This window comes from Diadema antillarum, unplaced genomic scaffold (genome assembly GCF_040938485.1).
Source record: "Diadema antillarum isolate AM-2024a unplaced genomic scaffold, OU_Dant_1.0 scf00000036, whole genome shotgun sequence".
NCBI lineage: Eukaryota > Metazoa > Echinodermata > Echinoidea > Diadematoida > Diadematidae > Diadema > Diadema antillarum.
In genome coordinates, this window is record NW_027270925.1 from 394,871 (window position 1) to 417,406 (window position 22,536).

The 22,536-nt window shown below is 36.9% G+C and overlaps 2 protein-coding genes across 2 annotated transcripts; one reads left to right on the forward strand and one right to left on the reverse strand.

Annotated features, from left to right (window-relative positions):
• Positions 1 to 8,745: 8,745 nt before the first annotated feature.
• On the reverse strand, positions 8,746 to 15,409 carry LOC139744936 (uncharacterized). The gene is made up of 3 exons (XM_071655353.1): positions 15,291 to 15,409; positions 10,480 to 10,608; positions 8,746 to 9,150 (listed from the first exon to the last, which is right to left on the reverse strand). Exons 1-3 carry the CDS (start codon positions 15,345 to 15,347, stop codon positions 9,028 to 9,030), a joined length of 309 nt encoding a protein of 102 aa, XP_071511454.1. The 5' UTR covers positions 15,348 to 15,409; the 3' UTR covers positions 8,746 to 9,027.
• Positions 15,410 to 15,617: 208 nt separating this feature from the next.
• LOC139745608 (programmed cell death protein 2-like) lies at positions 15,618 to 19,372 on the forward strand. Its single transcript, XM_071656007.1, has 5 exons — positions 15,618 to 15,633; positions 15,668 to 16,237; positions 17,053 to 17,348; positions 18,298 to 18,411; positions 19,211 to 19,372. The coding sequence occupies exons 1-5, from the start codon at positions 15,618 to 15,620 to the stop codon at positions 19,370 to 19,372; spliced, it is 1,158 nt and encodes a 385-aa protein (XP_071512108.1).
• The last annotated feature ends 3,164 nt before the right edge of the window (positions 19,373 to 22,536 follow it).

A 22,536-nucleotide genomic window follows, 5' to 3' on the forward strand; every position in this document is an offset into this window, starting at 1 on the left:
CCATTTATCTGATTTTGATCATTTTTCTTTTTTTTTGGCCAATCTATCATGTTTGTCTCACTGCTTCTTGAAAATGTGTAGCATTGCTGTTGGGTGAGTTTCCCATTGAATGTATATTTTGCACAAAGGATATGTTCGAAAGGAAATGACTGGCCTGGCTATAAAGTAAGAGTCAGCTCAGGGGTCAGTTATCTTCAAGTTAATGGTGTATGGCGGCATCCAACTTGTTGTACTGGGGTAGAGATTTTTATAGGTGCAGAGTTTTCTGTGTATTTCTGTGCCAACGTCAAAATTTCATCGTGACAGTCATTATTGGCATGTGCTTATATAATCTTGCCATCGCTATAACCTACTTAGGTCTTGAAGCTTAAGTTAGGTTTGGATAGTCAATCTCCCCAAATCACTGTGAAGTTTCCCTGTACAGTCACTTTTTGTCTCGCCCACCGGAGGTGAAGGCGAGACTAAGGGATCCAAATGGCGTCCGTCCGTCGTCCGTCCGTCGTCCGTCCGTCGTCCGTCGTCCGTCCGTCGTCCGTCCGTCGTCCGTCGTCCGTCCGTCGTCCGTCGTCCGTCACAAATGTTAAAGTTTACCTGCAAGACTCTCTTATGATGCATAACTTGGCAACTGTTACAGCAATGGCAGCCACACTTGGGTGATAGAAGCACTAGGGGTATCTTCATGTTATGGTGTTGTCAGAGGTCATGTGATGAGGTCAAAGGTCATTTGAGGTCATATATTAAAAGGGTATGTGCAAGACCCTCTTTTCTATGTTAAAGTTTACCTGCAAGACTCTCTTTTGACAAATAACTTCACATAAGTTGCTTGGATTACAACCTAACTTGGGTCATAGATGCACTGGGGGTACCTTCATGTTATGGTGCCATAAGAGGTCACATGATAAGGTCAAAGGTCATTTGAGGTCATACGTTAAAGTTTACTTGCAAGACTCTCTTATCACACATAACTCAGCACATGTTGCTACAATGGCAATCAAACTTGGGTGATGGTAGATGTCTCTTGGGAAGTTGAAGGTAACCACAAGGTCAAAGGTTACAGACAGAGGTCAACGAACTTTTAGGGCCCAATGTTAAGTTTTTAGGGTGCATTTTGTTTATGGCTCATAACTTTTGATCCCTTTGTCCGTTTGTGCCCAAACTTGGATGGAACATGTCCCTTGGAGAGGTGAAGGTCGTCACAGGTCAAAGGTCACAGACAGGGGTCAACAAACTTTTAGGGCCCAATGTTATGTTTTTAGGGCGCGTTTTGATTGTGGCTCATAACTCTTGATCCCTATGTCCGTTTGTGACCAAACTTGGACGGTAGATGTCCCCTGGGGAGTTAAAGGTCATCACAAGGTCAAAGGTCACAGAAAGGGGTCAACAAATTTTTAGGACCCAATGTTAAGTTTTTATGGCGCGTTTCGATTATGGCTCATTACTTTTGATCCCTTTGTCCGTTTGTGACCAAACTTGGATGGTAAATGTCCCTTAGGGTATTGAAGGTCACCACAAGGTCAAAGGTCATAAGCAGGTCAATTAACTTCTGGGAGTTATAAAAAATATTAATTCCTTGTACGCGAATGGGCGAGACACAATTTGGCGATTGCCTTGTTTTTAATAATAAAGGAAGACATAAAATCAATAAGAAAATAAATCATTTGACAGATATTCTTGTCAATAAGAGAAATATGTTGTTCAGAAATGTCACTCTTTGAATAGGGAAAATATTCTGTGAAAGCTAAAATGTCAGGTGATAAAGAAAAATCCAAATTTTTATGAGAAATGATTCCAAGCCCTAAAATGCTAGAATTGTAGAACAAAAATGACTGCTATTTGTGATTATTTGAATAATTGAATTTTTATGTCTAAAAGGATTGGAGCTGCTGGAGCAATAGTTTTCAGGCAGTGCAAGTGATACAGTAATCCCTTTAATGTGACAACTCATATGAAGTGCAATATTTTGATATGGAGAAATAGGAAGCAGAAATGAAATGAAATGAAATATTTTCATGTGCAGTTGAATATGTATATTGTGGGTTCCAATGTTTGTCGCTGTTAATTCTTGTAATCAAGTGTTGAGACATATTAACGTAAGATTTAATCTTTTCTTTTCTTTTTTTTAGGGGGGGGGGAGGGATGAATTGTTTCCCCTTAATTTGTAATTCTTCATTTTACACCAATAGTTAAGCCTAAACCAGAGCAGGGCTATTAAAAAGTCCAGACCAGGGTGACTGGCAAGGCAAATAAGTTATCAATTGGTGCAATTCTTCAGAAAATTCTTCTTAATGTCCATCTTTTGCATTGCTTCCATATTGTTTAATGTCGAGAGCCCAGTGATATAGGACTTTTTATGCTCCAACGTGCTTTGTTTCACACAAGAACAAAGTGGCTGCAGAATTTGCATGCATTTACTTTCATAATGCTGGCAAATATTCTTCAGCTGCACTTGCAAGGCCACAACAGATCAGCCGGAGATATTCATAGGGAAACAAATTGGAACAAAAGAAGTATGTACCTAGCTATATATGTGTTTGATTGATATTTAAATCTATTGAGGAAGCTCTGAAGCTCAAGACAAATGAAGGGGGGAAAAAAAATTGGTAACGATTATCCAGTATGAAGACTGTGTGTGTGACTGCACTTGCATGTGATATATTTAGAGTCTGTTGACAGTAATTTGTGTATTTTATATGCACAACTCAATCATGTTGTCCCTGTGTGCTGCTGGGGGTCATGTCTGTTGTTTTACTTTCTGTGTGTCACCTGCTCTTTTGACCTCTGGTTTTATTCTATGTATGTCTCATTGTATTTTTTTAGGAACTTTGTCACGGCAAAGTGAATTTGTTTGATTAGCTGTGGTTTATCATACTTCTTTTATGCCTTTCGAGTGATTTATTTATTTATTTGTTTTTGTCATGCGACAGATTGTGCTCTTATGTATATAAATGGTCTATATCTTAATACTAGGTGTGTAAATTTTGATGAGAATTGTACTTGAGGGTACTATATGTATACCGTCTATCAAAGTTATATGTGATACATGTATGTGCTGTACAATATATTCCAGTTATTTTCAAAATATGTATACAGAAAAGTGCACGATGAAATGGATTGATTTTGACTTTGCTATTATAGAAGAAATGAAAAGGATATTATGTTTCAGGTCTGGAAAGCTGCTACTCTATTTGCTCTTGAAAATTGCATGATAATAGCATACTTCCAATAACAAGAATATTTTCATATCATAAGAGTAGTCGTAGCTTTGTTTATTTTGCATTTAGTATATGATGAAATCAAAATGTTGCACGCAATCAACTACATATTACAGGTCTTTTAAATATGCTCCATGCTGTGATATGAAATATATCAATATTTCATGTATGTTTATTTTCAGTAGTATACAGTGTTATACTTGAAATTGTCCAACTTCTCCCACCCCACACAAAAGAAAAACAAAAACACAGTAAGGAAGTAGATACATTTGAAATATTATTTATTATCTTCTGTTCTGGCTCATTTTTCTTTCTTTTTTTTTCTTTTTCAAATGTAGATGTAAACTTATATTCATGGTGATTGTTGTGAAAAGAAAAGATACCTTGAATTTCACTAGTAGACATATCAGAGACTGGTAAATGTGTGCATTCAATGCCGCTGTATCGGCCTGTATGGGAGTTCATGCATTTCTGCCAGTGTCCTGTGGAAGAAAATTGATAAAAGTACAGATTTCTCTTCCCTTTTGTTTGTTTTTTTCATCTCAAGCAATTTTCATTTTATTATTTTTTTTATTTCATGTGGTAGTACTATGATTACCAAGAAAAATATTTTGGGTAGATTATTGCCGTTTGCCTAGCTGCTTAGACTGCAAATATTCATCTAGATATCTTTAGTTGTCAGTTGAAAGTCTTTGATAATGTTTTTCTACCAAATTGAGACCTGGATCAGGAGAGAAATATTCACCTTTTTTTGCTGTCTTCCTAAATCAATTTTGCTTCTAAATGTGATATTGGCACAAAGTGCATGTACAAGGGGAGAAATTGATTGTTTTGCTGTCAGTGAGATTAGTTATTTGTGTTGGACAGGAGTTTTTATAAATTATTATTTTGTACAAGTTTTGACAGTGATACCATAATCTACTACAAGCTGTCGTCACTATCAGCTTCACAAGGAATACTGTAAAAGTGGATATTTTCGGGCGACTAATTTTTCGCGCTTGGCGGGGTAAGAAGATTTTCGCATGTTTTTAATTCCGCAGAATCAAGACATCAACTACCGGAACATATGGCAAGCAAAAATATTTGTGTGCTTTTATTTTCATGCTAGTTTCAGGTTGTGTGCGAAATTTGCGAAAAATTTCAACACCGCGAAAATTTCCACTTTTACAGTATACTGTAAAATATACAATAAAAGGAAACCTTGATTGTTTGTGTACCTACATGTATATGCTTGATGTAGTTGTGCCCCTGGATTGAATTAAGATGGTTGAATACAAGCCAAATTCTAGTGCCATAAAGCTATCTCTGGAGTGGACGAGTCATCGCACATTGTAGATTGTCATGTAAAGTTTTTGCATAACTTGATTTAAATACTGCCCTCTTGTGCTCATAACTACTAAAATAAGAAAGCTTACACCTTGATTTCCCATTTAAGTGAATGATAGATAGAATTATGTAATCTCGTAATGGTACATGTAATAGGATTCACCTCAATTCTGTGTGTGATGTTTCTCTCTTACAGTCAATCACATTGAACTGAAACCTGTGTGACCTATGAAGAGGTTTTGCATTGATATATGCAGTGAAGAATGTAAACAATTATGACTTACACACTTCTACAATTACCGCATGATGTTAGCAAAGTAGGCCTCTCTCTTCACCTTATTTGATTTTTCTCTTTAATTTATACTTCTCATTGACAACTGAAGTAAACTTACTTTGCAGTGATGTTTGGAATACAGCAGAGGACGTCTTTGCAAATGAGTCTTAATGCCACAGAGTGTGTATAACTTGTAGATTAAGTTAAGTGTAGTATTAAACATACATGTAGCAGTATGTGTGGTGTACGTTGTTTGCATCAGCTTTTCTCAAGTCAAAATGTGTATGTGAAAGTTTCATTATCGTCAATTTTTTTTCGTTTGTGTGTAGGGGCAGTTTGAGTACATGTATCAACCTTCCCTCACATAAGATGTACTTTTTTTGATCATCGTGAATGATACAGGGTTGACATAATTGTATGTGAACATGTGTGTGAAACATGCACCAAAGGTTCTGCGTGGTATAGATAACATATCCCACCCATACAGTTAGGTATCTATTTCTCTCAAAGCAAGTTAGCATTCAACTGTCTTGGATAATGTACTGTTTTATTTCTTTTTCTCTGCTCATTTGTACACAGGTACAGTGTGTACTTATCAATCCAGTCTCTCTTTTGTGCATCTGTTTGGTAATGTTAATGTTAATTTTCGCTGAACAGCCTGTCAAGTATCCTAAAATTCAAAATGCTGTGAATGCAAAAGGTTTAGACTGTATGAATCATGTCCATGTTGTGAACTCATTAACTTACATTTGTTATATTCCTGATCACAATACTTACCCAGTAATTTATGGGTATTAATAAAAGTGCAACTCTTCGCGAGACATGTTTTGATTGTAGCCATCTTTCTGTCGCAGCAAAAACTGTCTGCATGCCATCAAGTAACATCAGTGCATGTTGCTGCATGCTGTAATGTACTCCACTGTGGTTAAGGCCATGTCACACCGTTCCGGGCAAGCTACGCGGGCTAGTGGCTGTCCACTGCTTTCTGTTGATGTATGATGATCACAAATCACCTAATGACAGCCGTAACAATTCTTTGTGTGTGTGTGTGTGTGTGTGTGTGTGTGTGTGTGTGTGTGTGTTTGTGCTGGATGACGAATATGACAAGAACAACTACATGTACATGTAGACATATTTGTGACAAGACGACTGCATAATAGGTTTATATACCTTTAATTTTCAACAAAATGATGCAGTACAACCAGGGAGGTGGAAAAGACTTCTACCTCCTTGGTACAACATTATTACACAAAAGTACTTACACAGATATATAAAAAAAACTATTATAACAATCATAATTACAGCCATCACAAGCAAATTATGAAAGACATAAAATTCACTGAGATGATGTGTGAATAGGCCATAAAAATATTATACACATTGGTCTATATATTTTTAAACTTAACATACAAAGTACATTTGTACAGGAAATGAATTGTGCATACATAACAATGTTGAACACATTGCTTGCTTCCCATTGGGTATTACCACCTACAGAACTTCTTGAATGAGTTCATTTGAAACACACAAAAAAACAAAAACAACCCATCTTACTGTGGTTTGGTGCCTAATCATTTTGTTTTTATTTCACTATTCACTATTTACTGTGTTTCTTAAGGTATTGGAAATAAATTTGTATCATATGAACCATTTCTGGTTAGTACATTATACACAAATATGTCAACTACAGATTTTGTAAAAGCCTCAATTCCCACATTTATGTGATTCTTAAATTGGCAACATTTAGAAGATGAAAATTTCTCTTGCTCCCCCAAATTGACAAATTCTGTTTGATTTCTTTATGACTTTGTGCAGATGGAATGAATTTAACCAGCTACATTTACAGGATATGCAGAGGCGTCAGTCAAATGACAAGGCAATAACTTCTGCAACAAAATTAGCCCACGACTTGGAAGGGAAAAAACTGTCTCCAAGAAAGAGTTTAGTGGGTAAAATTTGATTAAAACTAGACTGTAGAGGCAATTAAAACATTTTGAATGTCAGTAAATCATTCACATATAGTCATGAAGGTAACAAAAAAACCCAACTTTTTCAAAAGACACTGTTACCCAGCTTGCTTTACACCCAAACTCACACACAGATAATGTTTGTGGTGTTTTCCAAGATGTGAATAATGCAGTTTGGTGTACACTAGAATGTCAGGTACATTGGGTAGGAATAAAGGCCTACATGTAGATCAGAATCATGAAGGCAGGGTGAAATCGATGGCATTTCATTATAAAAAAGCAGTATTACTTTTGTAATGTTATATGCGTATCTACAATGACATGGACTATAGTAGTTATCTTGATTGCCAATTCGACAACATGCCAACTGATTTAATAACATTCAAATGGTTGCAATTTCTTCTAAAGATATTTTGCTCAAATTTTTAATATGTATTGTATTTTTTAACTATTGTCATTCAAAATAGTACTTTCTTCATAGTAAGAACATGCAGAATAATCACTACAGATCACCCATTCTTCCAGTTTCAATCCTTTTAACCTTTTGATTCTACTTATGAATACAAATTCTATCCGACAGAGGCATAGCACACAAAACACTTGGTCATACTACATGCATAAAGTAATCAGTAATCATGATATGTCTCACTATAAAATGTACTTGTATATCATACAATATATCCCCACATTAATGTGCTTGTTTCAAAGTAACTTTTATAAACTTTCATTTATATATCCACAATGTGCATGAACTTCATGTAATTTGACTGTACTATGTGAGAATGCATTGAATAGCATTGCAATGGTGTGTTTTGAATATTCAACACACAATGTTCCATTGTTTCTTGTTCAAAGATGATGAAAACTTCAACCCATCAACTATAAAATGAAAATACAATATACAATGTTGAATCCCTCACTGGGGCAAAATTCACAGACATATGAATAGCACTTCTCGATAGCTTTTTACACTGTGTGTTCATTTTCACTGCTGTGAGAAGTGATATACACTGTATGACATTACACAGGCAGGATAATTCTTAGAATGTATCAGTAATGAGATACGCAATGACAGTACCAGGAAGGCTTCCGACAATCTCTGTTGACATACACAGCGAATGTCTTAATATGCATTGACGCTTTCCCTCACTCCAACTAATGATACAATAAATCACACTCTCCTGGGATGTTATACCTTTCAGCACCATAGGGGTTGAACTTCTTTAAGAGGTTTAGAATTATTGCAAGTTGTAATAATCATGGGTACCAAAGCAGCAGCTAGGCAAACAGCCAATAGGCTAAAAATTGTTGCTATAGTTACCTTTGATTTTTGCAACGTACATTAAAACACCCTAAATGAAATGGTCAATAGGTTTGCACAAGATGATAAATGTGCTGCAATAAGGGACACTTTACTTTTAAGTAGGTGGGTAAAAGGCAGAGACAGCTCGTAAACATGTATTGACCAACAAACTGACCATCATCAATTTGAAGGACAGTCAAGCTGTGTGAATAGTAGAAGATATCAACTTGGCTTTCTCTGGAAAATTAATATTTTGCATTCATCATTGTTATCACTATTAAGTTTATATGCCCTTATGACAGCTGACCAATATGTCAAGAGTTTACGGTCTACCATTAAAAACAAAAAGTATTGCAATGGAATTGTTTGGTTTCTCCCCTATTATGATGAATATGCAATTGCAATGCATTATGATACTCCCTCGAAAGGAATGCACATGTTGTCACATGAGTGTACAAGTGTACAGTGTAGTAGTCCCCTTCAGTAAACATGGCTACATCTGTGTTTAGATAACTATGATTTTAAAGCTCTTTCTTGAAAGTGATTCTCACAAGCTTGTCTAGCACACCAAGTATCAATGATAGTAACTTGTAAATAGTACCAGCTGTCACAGCTGATACAGAGAGTATTGCTGGTCTCTCATCTTGTTTCTTTGCTCATGTACACGTACCACATGATACACATGGAAAACCAAGTTGGCAATACCCTTGGGTATACATTTACACTTGTATATCATCTGTACTGTCCATTAAAAACACACATCCACTTTGATATACAGCCATACATCACTGGCATACTGAAGAGCAATTAAGGTGACCTCATCTTGCTACAAGCTCAAAGAGGAAGTCCTGTCAAACTTTGACGCCGGTCATTCTCATTTTGTGAATTATCGACATTGCAGCTGAATATTACTTATTATACTACAACTATACACTGAACCGGTGGTTACATATTTTCAACATTTCTGGTGAATATCTCGATTTGTTTTGCTACCTCCTTGGCTATATCATCTTGGCTGGCTTTGGGATGCTTCTTGACGTAGTCCACAACTGCACCGATGAATTGTGCCTGAGCAGAAATGATGAGACCAAACAACAGAAAGGATACAATTATGATACACCACACATAAACTTTGGAAAACATGACTTAAAGGACAAGTTCACCTTCATAAACATAAGGATTGAGAGAATGCAACAATATTAGTAGAACACATCAGTGAAAGTTTGAGGAAAATTGGACAATCGATGCAAAAGTTATGAATTTTTAAAATTTTTGTGTTGGAACCGCTGGATGAGGAGACTACTACAGCTTGTGAGTCATATGCGTACAACAGTATAAAGAAAATGTAAAAGAAAATTCAACATATTTTCACTTTTTTCGCATAATAAAAGAGCTCTTGACTTGCCTCTTTCTAAAGGCAGAGGGAATAATATTGCCCATAACATTTGTCGGTAACGAGTCAGGGGAATGTGTACTTTTTTCAAAAGATGGAATTTTGTGAAATTCTCTTTATATTTTCCTTATATTGTTGTACGCAAGTTATTCATACACTGCAGTAGTCTTCTCATCCAGCGGTTGCTGCACAAAAATTTTAAAAATTCATAACTTTTGAACGGATTGTCTGATTTTCCTCAAACTTTCAATGATGTGTTCTACTAATATTGCTACATTCTCTCAATCCTTATGTTTATAAAGGTGAACTTGTCCTTTAATGATGCAGACAGACAGTCAGACAGACTCTGCTAGAAAAGACAAGATTCATCTACTATAGGGTGTACCATGTATAAACTCTACAGGGAATCACAGTACAGTGCACTCCCGTTACAACGAACACGGTTATAACGAAATTTCGTTATAACGAAGTAAATCTTCTGGTCCCAAAATTATCACCATTAAAGTCTATGGTACAAAGTTCGCTTATAACAAACACGGTTATAGCGAAATTCCTGTTATAACGAAGTCTTTTCCGAGCGCCATAGACAAAGAAAAACAAAAGAAATGTGCTCCGTTATAACGAAATGCGAATTGCTTTCGAAAATACGTAGTGGAACAAGCATATTATATCGTCTCTGCATGGGTGAACGCTTCACACCACTGTGTGTTCGCTCCTTGTGTCACGCACAGTTTCTGAGGGGAACTTGCGTTTATTATTGTAATACAGTTATCCCATCACATTTCACATAGCTTTCCAGTGTATGATGAGTATTCAGCGAACAGAATATGATATATATACGTGGTTTCCTTGTTTTCGTTATATATTGTATTTGTTCGGTTATAACGAAATTTCGTTATAACGAAAGACAACTGCCGGTCCCGAGCATTTCGTTATAACGGGAGTGCACTGTATCTTTAGACATCACATCACAGGGTTAATATGCATCATGCAATGTTTCCTACCCTGTATGCTTCAAGTTCATCCTGTCCACTCAGCCTAGCCCACAGCTCATGCCCAACACGAAACCCTGCGATGGTTTGGTACAGCTTCTTCCCTTCATCTCCTTTGTTCAGCCAAGCCAGCAGTCCGATCTACATGTACAGCAGTGTGTGATAAGCAGTGTAAAACATCAATTGGTCCATACTATATTATATCATCAATCTACACTATTTGAGGACAAAAATAAAACAAAACATATCAAAACATGAGACCAAATAATCTTCTCAGGCTTCAGAATCACATTTCAATTTTAATGAATGAAAAAGTAAAAATTATCACTGTTTGCTTCCTGTATGGCTGCAGAAATAGGGTCATTATACAGTGCGCACAAATTTAAGCAATTGTATTCTTGTAGTCCCTCCTTAGATTTTAATATGCAAGTACAGCTGTAAAGCGAGAGGTACATTTGACACAGTATTGTGCTTCAATTTCTTGGATATCTAATTACTACACTCCAAAACTTGATGTGAAGTAACAACCATACTTCATCTCATGCCTCTTAAAAAGCCTTTGTAACAGTACTTTGGAAAAATAGGTATTACCATTAGCCATTTCACTCCAGTTAGCTTTTACTAATAATTGTAAATAATTGGAGAAAAAAACTCAAACTCTTGTGTGCAAATCAACTGGACATTTTCACGATTCCATGTAGACTGTTCTTTTCTTGTAGATCTATAGTGTGGTCTTGAGTACAAAATAAAAAGGTCATTCCTAGCATCCTACAGCAGGTAGATCTACACTGGAGAGCAAAAGAAAGTACCCGATACCCACTTCTGTCAAAGGCCGCACACAAAAATTCAGCCCCTAGAAATAAACAATTTTTGCACACAGGTGTGCTACAATGCCCCTAACCAATCACATGCACATAAGGAAGTGAATGCCTTCATAACAAAGAAGAACTTGACATGCACAGCATCTTCGTCATTGAATCAAAAGTCGTACACAACAGGGGCGGATCCAGGAATTCTGTAAAGGGGGGGCGTGACTAATATTTCTGGTGGCACTTCCGGGTTTCATTTCATATTTTGTCTTTTTATTTCTTTTGTTTTTCACGAAAAATAAAGGGGGGGGGGGTGTGTGCCGGTTGCGCCCCCCTCTGGATCCGCCACTGCACAAAAGCAATTTCCACCACGCAAAAAAATGGCCACTGAATGGACAACATTTCTAAACAACCAATATGTCAAAGTGAACACCTGTTTTGTCAAAATGATTGAGTGTATTCTGTAATTAGGGATGCTATCCTTCCTGATTATGCTAATTCTCAGAATAAAATCAGTTAGCTCTTTAGACCGGACATTACTTTACTCTGGTCTGTGCAAGCTTCCATCAGGAAAATTATGCCACATCTGACAAATGAACAGCGATTAAGGGAACAGCCTCCTGTCAATCGGCAAACATTGATCCAAGCTCTGCAGGAGGAATGGACGGAACTTCCCCAGGACTACACCAGACAGCTTGTCCAGAGCATAAGTTAGAGATGCCTGGAATGTGTCCAGACACGAGGAGGACATATACATTATTGAAAATTGATGTTTGTGTCTGCTTTTTTATGTCCTGTGACATTGATTTTTGCATTTACAACTTGTAAGGCTCATTCTGTTTCATTTGGTGACTTTTGATTCAGTGACCAAGATGCAGTGCATGTCATTTTTTTTTGTAATAAAGATAATCACTTGCTATTGGGTATGTGATTACTAATGGATATTGCAGCATACCTGTGTACAAAAATTGTTTATTTCTAGGGGGTGAATTTTTGTGTGCGGCCTTTGACAGAAGTGGGTACATGTATTTTCTTTTGCTGCCCAGTGTATTTTTTCTGCTAACCCCATGCTACATGTAGTAGAGCTGGGGTTGAGTTAGACCAATGAGGTTTTATACATGGAGTTCTAACTGGCTGTAATTATTCAAACAGTTGTCAGATTTCTATTGATGTACAAAAGAATTCCACAGGTGCACTTGTGCCTTTGATGATCGATGTTCGACGCCGCCTTCTTGCTGAGCAATCTGAAGATTCATTTTGAACGTTATCATAATGTTGGCCATATTTTGCTTATTAATTTATTAAATGAAATGAAATTTCACTTAATAATAAAGCATGTAAAACAAAAGTCAATTCTGTCCAGAAATTTGCGCAGAAGTGTAAATCAGAGCTGTATCATGTGAAAATGTTTAAAATTGTACCATCCTGGAAAGCTGGTTTTTCCACAAATGAAACTAATATGGAATAATCTTCAAGTATAATTCTTTATTGATAGATATATCAGATAAGTGCCCAGGTATGCTCAGTCGAGTAATTTTCATCTTCATTTCAGCATTTTTTGCTCAATTTCTATCCTCATGTATGTACCACCTACCTTTTATAAGAAGGAATAGCGAAAAGTAATTACCATCACAAAGATATATCTTCCTTTGAAAGTGGCTGGTGATTAAAGGGGAAGGCTAGTAACTGATCAGTGGGAATCAGTGGAAATGCTGGGAGATGATTGTTCCAATCCTTATGGGATTCATTCAAGAGTACATTATATATCTATTGTCGTGTGAAAATTATTTGCTTCAGAATGGTCTCATATTCAAGTAATGTGCAGTTTAATGTTTCCAGGTAAGCGTCCCTGGTCAGTGACGGGGCATTAAACTGCACATTACTTGAATATGAGACCATTCTGAAGCAAATAATTTTCACTCAACAATAGATATACAATGTACTCTTGAATGAATCCCATAAGGATTGGAACAATCATCTCCCAGCATTTCCACTGATTCCCACTGATCAGTTACTAGCCTTCCCCTTTAAGCAACATGAGACACGAGTCAATTGTCTTCATATCTGCACGGCAGATCCTGTTTGGCACATGCTTCAACTATTTCTGAGTGGCGGCTTTGAAGATGGGATCAAAGGGTATTACACTGTTGTTACTCCATCTCTTGAACCTCCTTGGTTAGACCATCTCTAATTTCAGCCTGGCTAAAAACAGTGTGCACTTTGAATCCACGTTTAAGTTGGCGTTGCGTAAAGAAGTAAATGAAAAAAAATACAGAAATAACATATAGAATCCAACAAAACAGAATGGTGGGAGATGATACGACTGTTAAGTTTTCCATGTTTTTTCAAAACAGAATGTCTATACGCCATAAACCTCTATATATTTCACGAGCCTAAATTTTCGCGAATCGGGACTTCCTGACAATTTCGGAGTGGTTAAATTTGCGGAGGATCGTGGAGTCCTGTACTGAACGGTAAAATATATACATGTACGCATAAGTCACATTCTTGTCGGCGTTAGAGTCAATAATTTTGCATTTTTAATTTCATGAATAGCAGCTGACACGCGAAATTCATGAAAAAAAAAACCTCATGAAATATTTGGCATATCTACAGTAGAACTCAAAACTTATAGAGTAAGTGCAGCAGTATGCGGCCGTGCAGCTGTTCGCGGCAGGTACAACATACACGGTAATATACCGCTAAACACAGCACTGCACTGTTACATGCACACTACACATATACTAACACACTAGCAATCAACAAAAACCAACCGATAAAATGGGCACGATCTCTGACGAAAGTGAAATTTTCTCACCTAAATGACAACATATCGCATCCAAAATGAAATTTTCAGTACTTCTTAACATAACAGCTAAGAAACAATGGTCCAAGAAACTGGATTTTTTGTCGTTTTCTCGATGTTCATGGATTTTGAAAATATATCCTCACGTAAAATAGAACTTTCGTGAGCCGATGTGGGCCGCCATTTTTTTCAGAAAGTGGATGTTACCATCGAAAAAAAATGAGAAAAACACGAGAAAGACATCAACAACACCGCCAGAATTGCGATCTTGTTTGCGGCCAATGCATGTGCGCCCGCTATTTTCATGTGCTTTCGCAATGGGAATTGGTGCTTACCCAATGTTTGCGAGACATGTGAAGGCGTTCAGCTAAAGATCGCGGAGCACGCACGTATTACATAGGGATTGTACATCGTGCCGCAAGCAGAAATACTACGTCGCATATCGCCCTTATCGGCAAAAATTGTGCCGGGTTTTGCCCTGGTTAAATCATGAAAACTGCGTTGGTCAATGGTAAATTTCTTTTATGAAAACAATTGCGTTAATGAATAATCTTGTCTATGATATATGAAATGGTTGAAAATAATTTGCCTGATTTGTTTACAAGTTGGAAAAACCCTTTAACAATGCTTAAACTGCCGCAAACGGGATATTTTACTCTATCTAGACCTGTTAAATTACATAGGACCCTTCTGTCTTTCATAACTTTGCCACCAACCTGCAAATAAATTTTCACTACATATGTCATCCCTTTTTTTTAATGGAATCAAAAGGAAACGTAAATTGTAGACCATGTCTTTCCTATTCAATGACTAGAATAGAGTAGACTAGAATAGATAGTAGAAAATCCAATCGGCTTTATGATTAGTCGACATCTTCCCTCTAAATTTAGATCTATAATTATATGGAACCCTATACTACTTGGATCTATGCATTTATACATTTATAGCCAAGCAGCGATTGGTGCAGTACAAACAACAAAGACAAGACAATCGTAGATTCTATTACAAACGATGCGATGAAGATGGAGATCAGATACTGAGATAGGGGCAATCATAATCATATACCTTTGGATAACACACAATTTACAGCGTACGGGACTAATACGGGTCGCACCCTACGCCTGTTTACACTACAGACGGACGTCCCATCGCAACTACATTTAGGCCCCATATATTCTTTCATTTATGCGTATAAAGACCAATCTTACCTGCTGGATAAGATCACCAGTATTAAGACGAAAAGATGATGATGTTGGTAGCTCCATATTTTGGTTGTAGTGGCTAGAGAATAGAAGTAGGGTCAAATTAGCTCAGTATTCGCCCGCAGTAAATTTAACCTTCTGTGTACGTCCGCGAGTTTTTTTCCAGTGTTTTTCTTGGTCGTCAGTTCTAAAAATAACTCGTCAACCACCTTAGAGGAAATTCTATTTGTTTTTATGATTAAATTATACGATATATATTCCAAATATAGGTTATGAATAATATTTAAAAAATAATATAAATCTAAAAATTATTTTTTTTAGAAACTGTGCCTTATGAAATTACATTACAGTCTATTCATATTCTATCTATATACATACAACAGACAAAGCCAATCTAGTCGAACTAGGCTTTGTGGAGAAGACGGCCAAATGGCGTCTCACCAGCCAATTTTTCCCCAGTAAAGTCGGTGGAAAACCGGCCTGGTTGAATCTGACAGATGTGCCAGGTGTCAACACCCTGTCGTGCGGACAATGTGGCAAAGTGATGACATTTTTACTGGAAGTGTATTCTCCACCTGATGAACAGGACACGTGCGCAAACACAGAACTAACAGAGGTAGAAATTGAGAGTTGCTTTCACCGCTACGTTTACATCTTCTGTTGCAGAAACCCAGCATGCCATCAAGAGCGTAATACTCCTTTCACTGTTCTTAGATGCCAGTTGCCAAGGAGAAATCCGTACTTCAGTTACGAGCCTCCGGATGACGAAATAGAGATCCTGCCCGAGGACTTAATTTCTCCAGAGCAGTTTGGAGTCAATTTATGCGCAGTCTGTGGTTGCAATGCAGGAACAACAAAATGTGGACGTTGTCATACAACAGCATATTGCTCAAAGGATCACCAAATTCAAGACTGGAAATCAGGACACAAGACTACGTGTGGGAAAGGACAAGGTACTAAAAGTGTTTAGTTGACATTATGTACAGCCTACAGGTAAACTTTATATTGTGTTAAACGTTTGATAGATTCATTCTGACAATTGTGGACATTCATGTACATCAATTACGGATATACATGTTTTTCATACTCATAGTGTCTAACGTTAGCTTAGTAGACCCTTATCTGACTGACTCTGCACAAAGAAATTTAATTGTATGTAAATCAGTCATCTGTCTATGCAACTTCATGACTTTGACAATACAATTACATGTAGGGTGCCTAAAGCCTATCTTGTTCAGAGTTCAGTATTCACAGTAGACATCCTTCATAATCAACTTCAGTGTTCGTGATCATCTTTGGTTCTATACTTCTGTCATCTACAGTGCACTCTCGTTAAAACAAACATTGTTATAACAAAATTCTGGTTACAAGGAAGCATAAATTCAGGCCCCAACATGATCAGCTCTACCTGTATTTTTTGGTGGTGTTTACCCGGTATTTAAGTTCTAACAAAATTTTGATACTGTAAAAGGCATAACAAAAGAAAACTGCCTGTTCCTGAGGAGTCAACTGTACATTGTATGACCCCTTGCTTGAGTTTATACATAGTGATAAATGCTTGGTTTGATTATGTGATTCCCAGTTATAGCTAATATTTTGTATAGACATGTTAACAGTATAAACTTCAACAAGTCATTTACAGATCCAGATACTGTACATCTTCATCTGTAAGTCATTTACTGATACATCTTCATCTGTTTAAGAATTGGGTTCATATAATGTGAGAATATATCTGATAATTTTGCTGTAACTCATACAAATTTCACAGGCATCATTTCTGCCACTTCCAACAAGTTTCTCTTCCCCGAGTATGAACTTGTGACAGAAGAAGAAAATGAAGAAGAGAGTGATGAGGAGGATGAAGGAAGGACAGATGACAAAGAAAGGGATTCTGCTCTCGTGTCTGCAGAAATGCAAAGGGTGAAGCGTACAGAAAATTTGATCAGCGAACTAAAGAGGAATAACTTCAAGGAAGCAGATCTGGAGTCAATGGCAAAGGGAGAAACAGATGATGACAGACAATTTATGGCTTTTAAAAAGAGAATAGCCAGTGATCCAGACCAGGTAAGATACAGCTACTGACTAGATTCCCTGTGGTTGTTATGGATGCAATTGCCACAATTTACAAAAGAACACCATTTGAATTAAAGTACAAGAAAACGTACATGTATGTCATGATATTCACTGAAGAGATGGCGGATGTACATGGATGTCAAACCATCTGTTATCATAATGGTTTGGTCATGACACTGATGTTCCCTGGATATTGGTTGTCCCAATAATGCTTTGTTAACACACAAACCCCAAATGATAGATTGGGTTTTGACATTGTGGCAAAAAAGTCTGTCTGCCTTGAAGAATGCATCGCGTGGAATGTGATGAACATTCTTTTGTTGGGTGAAGAGAATACATTGTGCATTTATTTTTATATTTAACATGGTTCCCGCATATCATTTAGGTGACATGAAACTTATATTACTGTACTTTGCCAAATTTAATGAAAATGCCCATTGATGAGAAGTATTTTTGATGGACTCTTGGTATTTACCGGTCAGCTTTCTTTATTAAAATGATAATTTGATATACCAAAGTACATTGATGTTTTTATGTTCTCTTACCACTGTTATCTTCAAAAAATTGTTTACAGTAAAATATTCTTGTAAATGGCCACTAGATTATTTATTTCTCTTTCACATAAACTCCTTTCTTTTACACAGTCACCTTTTGCAAATGTTTTTTTTTTTTCAGAAAAGAAATAATTGTCATTTAGAGGGATCACCTCCCATACCATAGGAGTAAGACAATTCCATGTCATTCCTCATATTCAATTGATAAATTACACAAAATCATGGGGATAGCTATACGGTGTAACACATCTGTGCAAAGAATAGCTGCTAAAAGTGATAAGAATTCAAGTAATGTTAATCATCCTGTCATCATTATGAATGAGCATGAGCCGTTTGCAAAACAGCAGTGACAAGAGTGCATTAAATATATTTTATTAAACTAACAGGTACTGCGCTATCAAAAGGGAGGAGAGCCGTTGCATGTATCTGCACTCCAGCAAGCAGCAGAAGAGGATATTCCACCATGTCAGTGTGGAGCTCGAAGGCAGTTTGAGTTTCAGGTAAAGGTTTTTATATTTTTTTTTTTTCCCAAGAAAGTTCTTCACCAGTGTTTAAAGCGATTAATTATTGTAAATGACAAACTTCAAACTTTTCACTTACTTATTTTCTTTCTTCTTTTTTTTTTTTGGCCTGAAAGTGATGATATCATGCAATATTCAATATATACCTGAAAATACTATTCTGAAGATTCCTTTGGAGTTTGCTTTAAAATCTACAATATGCAGTTGTAGTACAGTAATCTGGTTAAACACACAAGAAAAAAAACACCCCCCCCAAAAAAAAAAAAAAAAAAAAAAAAAAAAAAAAACTATTTGAGTAATATTCCTAGAAGCACTTCTTCAAAGAGCTCTTAATAATGGGTCATGTTAGTTTGGAAGGACCTCTTTGAAACCAGGTCAGGTGGTAGGAATAATAATAATAATGATTACACATACTGTATTATAAAAAGAATGAAAATCCAAATTTTGTAGATTTCTGCATTTTTGCTTTATGCAAATGATACCAAACAACATTTTGCATAATCTGTGTGTATGGTGACAACATTAAGGCCCAATAACCTACAAACTTCTCAAAGTTGTGTTCACTTGCAAACTTATATCTGATGGTCACTGTGAGTTCTGAGCAAAATAAAATTAAGGATTTCAGCACCCGCAGTCCCTGAAACCTCCAGGAAACTTGCAGTGGGACAAGATATAGATTTATAAATCTTTTAGCATCATTCATTTGAATGTTTATACTATCAGTTTAGTATATATACGATGTACTACCATGTTTGGTGGATTTTTGTTGGCTGTGCAGGTCTTGCCCCAGCTCTTGAGGCATCTGGATGTGGACAGTCTTGGGGACAGCATAGACTGGGGGACCCTTTTGGTCTACACATGTACTAAGAACTGCGTGGAAGGACCTGCGTACCACCCCGAGTTCCTCTGGAAGCAGAACTTTCAAAACTCCTCTATTTGAAAATCACCAAGAAGTTATAAAGTCATACTGTAGCAGAGAGAATCTACCAGTACTGATACAAGAGTGGGAACGTGGTTTGAAATATTCTTCTGCAAATGATATGCTTGAATCCAAATAATGAGCACAACTGGAATGCCATCCACTGAAGGTGAACTGCAAAATGACTTACAAACTAGGCTCTTTCGTGTACCACAACTCAATACAGAATCCAGACTGTGTATTGCAATATCTCTACCCTGGCACTGAGCTGCTCTGTACTGTAAAAGTGGAAATTTTCGCGGTGTTGAAATTTTTGCGCATTTCATGCAACCAGAAACTAGCGCAAAAATAAAAGCACACAAATATTTATGCTTGCCATATACAATGTATGTTTCAGTAGTTGATGTCCTTTTTCAGCAAAATTAAAAACATGCAAAACTCAGCTTACCCGGCCGAGTGCGAAAAATTAGTCGTGCAAAAATATCCACTATTACAGTAAAGCATACGAATGCTCCATGTTTGCATCCAGTAATGATGGTTCTGATTTCTGAGATCTGACAATTTAGTTCATGCCTGCTCAGACTGTTCATAATATTTCTGTCCCATAGTTCTGGGTGAGATGAGGATTCAGGTTTTAACTTTTTGTGAGATTATTGAAAACCACTTATATGAAATATTAAAGACCATAATGATTCAAAGAGGAGTTCAAAGTTTATTTGATGAAAATTGGTTTTGAAATGACTGAGATATCCAAATACAAAGTGTTCCTATTAAAAGGTGGGTCCCACCTTTTATTAGGACCACTTTGTTTTACTTTGTTTTTGGATATCTCAGCCATTTCAAAACCAATTTTCATCAAATAAACTGAACTGCTCTTAGAATTGTATGATCTTTAATATTTCATATACCGGTAAGTCATTTCCAATTGTCTCACAAAAAGTTAAAACCTGAATCCTCATCTCAGCCAGAACTATATCATCCCTTTAACTGTCATATAGTGACATGTGTCATATAATGTGCCATGTTATGATGGATGTCTCCAGTTACTAGTTAGAAGCAAATGGCATTCACATGATTATAACTTTCTTAAATGTCATTCAGCATGGCTTCAATTTTCACTTTACAGATGGATTTCTGTGATTACTTCTTGTCAAAAATTATAAAACCAGACAAATTTGAAACATTCCAGTCTATTAAGTGTTTGCATTGAAACCTCAGAGGATGAGCATTGGATTTGTGTATGTTTTGCATCGTCTTCCATGTCTGACATACCTTTCTGAGAAGTATTTGAGTGTTTGTATGATTGCAGGTTTACAAATGAGACAAAAGCTACATTGTACATGAATGACTGATTATCTTTTGTACGCTGAACAAACAGCATACAAATGTTCCTTTAGTATCAGTAAATAGTCCTCCAATGTTCACATCAAGAAAAAAAAAATCAGAACAGAAAAAAACAAACAATGGAATCATATCTGAATCGAAACATGTCAACACCATGGTCTTTAATATCTGTACATTTTCATTACAAAAGGTCTTTAAAAATTCTATGATTGGTCTTAAGGATATGACTCATAAAATAGTATGTTACATAAACATTTGATATAACACTTATTTTGAATAAATTAATCGGCAAATAATCTTTTTGTACAAATAGTTACATACAATACATACAAAGAGAGCTGAATACATGATCGAATACAGATACAGAAAAAGTCATGCACAAATAGCACTTGGGGAATTAAAAAGGTACCGTTACATGTTGGAATCCATCCAAATGTCATAAATCTGGCACTGAATATTCCATTCGAACATGAACATTAAAAAACGTAGGGGAAACTTCTGTCAATAAATGAGAAAGAAAGCCTTTTCCCCTGTAATATGTGAAGCCATGATTTCACATCATTTGGTATTATCCTCAGTCTTGTACAATTGCACACCCCTTGAAGCTTCATGGTGACATCAGCCATGATACATAAACAGCAAGGTGTCTCAGAAATTGTCCATGTCAGTTACCATTTTTCCCTGTATATTTTGGGGTAACAATAAACCTTCACCACTTCTTATACACTGTACCACAAAGATTGTTGTGCAACCAAAAATACAGATTGGAAATAGGCAGGGTGTATAAGCACAGGAAAACAAATGTGCTCAACTCTTTTGTCACTTTGTCATATCTGATGTCAGTATTGACATTAAGTCCTTGCCACAATGAAATTAAGTTGCATCTACAATACACATGATCTTCCTATTGTGACTGTTGACGGAACAAATGAAATGTGTGAATTACACAATCAGCGATGATATTAAGTACTGCTTTAGAAATGAGAGATACACTGTACTTGATACTCTTTTGAGACTGTGATTATTCTGCAGGAAATGCAAGACTATGGAAAGTTCTCTAAACATACTGTTGCATTTTGGTCACTTACCGGTATGTTGACATAGACATGTTCTCTTGGATATTACAAATTGTTCCATAAAAAAAACTAATGGTAGATCAGATCCTAGATAACTTAGAAAGTAAGCAAGGTGAAGAGAGCACGGACAAGAAATGATTATAACTTTGAAAGATGAAAACTGCCATGAAACACCACCGTATCTCTCCCATCATGCCCTTATCACTTAGACCCTGTTTACAGTGCGAGGCTCGGCCACGGCTTGGCCGCGGCCGTGCCCAGCCCCGCTTCAGTGTAAACGCGCAAAAGGCCAAATGCAAGGCCAAAATTGGCCTCGCATTTGGCCTCGCTCTGGAGGTGGTCTCGGCCGCGGCCAAGCCGCGGCCGAGCCCGGCCTTTTCTTGGTGTAAACGCGAACTGGGCCAAATGCGCGGCCAATTGCGCGGCCAATTTTAGTCTGGCTTCCAAACCCTCTGCCTGTATCTTTCGCTATTCAGGATATTAACCCCCTCAACGTCAAAAACTAGTATAGTTTAAGGTGGTTTGTCCTGCAAAGGATTTTTCCCTTCGGCAAATGCCTTTGCCCGAACGGCGACTTCGTCACCACGGAATTCATTTGGCAAAGGGTCTGAAAACCAGACAATACCAAATTACATTTGTTTACAAGCAGAGCGCCACTACGACAAAATATTGAAAGGTTTGAATCAAAAGCACGGCCGAGCCCGGCAGAGTAAACGGACAAAATTGCGGGGCCCGGCCTCACACTGTAAACGGGGTCTCGGCTGC

Excerpts from the sequence above, each read along its gene's own strand:
- LOC139745608 (XM_071656007.1), top strand. Across the intron at positions 16,238-17,052 it reads TACGTGTGGGAAAGGACAAG|GCATCATTTCTGCCACTTCC; the intron begins GTACTAAAAGTG and ends CAAATTTCACAG. Across the intron at positions 17,349-18,297 it reads TAGCCAGTGATCCAGACCAG|GTACTGCGCTATCAAAAGGG; the intron begins GTAAGATACAGC and ends TTAAACTAACAG.
- LOC139744936 (XM_071655353.1), bottom strand. The coding sequence starts at position 15,347 with ATGGAGCTACCAACATCATCATCTTTTCGTCTTAATACTGGTGATCTT. Across the intron at positions 10,609-15,290 it reads CTGGTGATCTTATCCAGCAG|ATCGGACTGCTGGCTTGGCT; the intron begins GTAAGATTGGTC and ends CTGTACATGTAG. Across the intron at positions 9,151-10,479 it reads ATGAACTTGAAGCATACAGG|GCACAATTCATCGGTGCAGT; the intron begins GTAGGAAACATT and ends ATTTCTGCTCAG.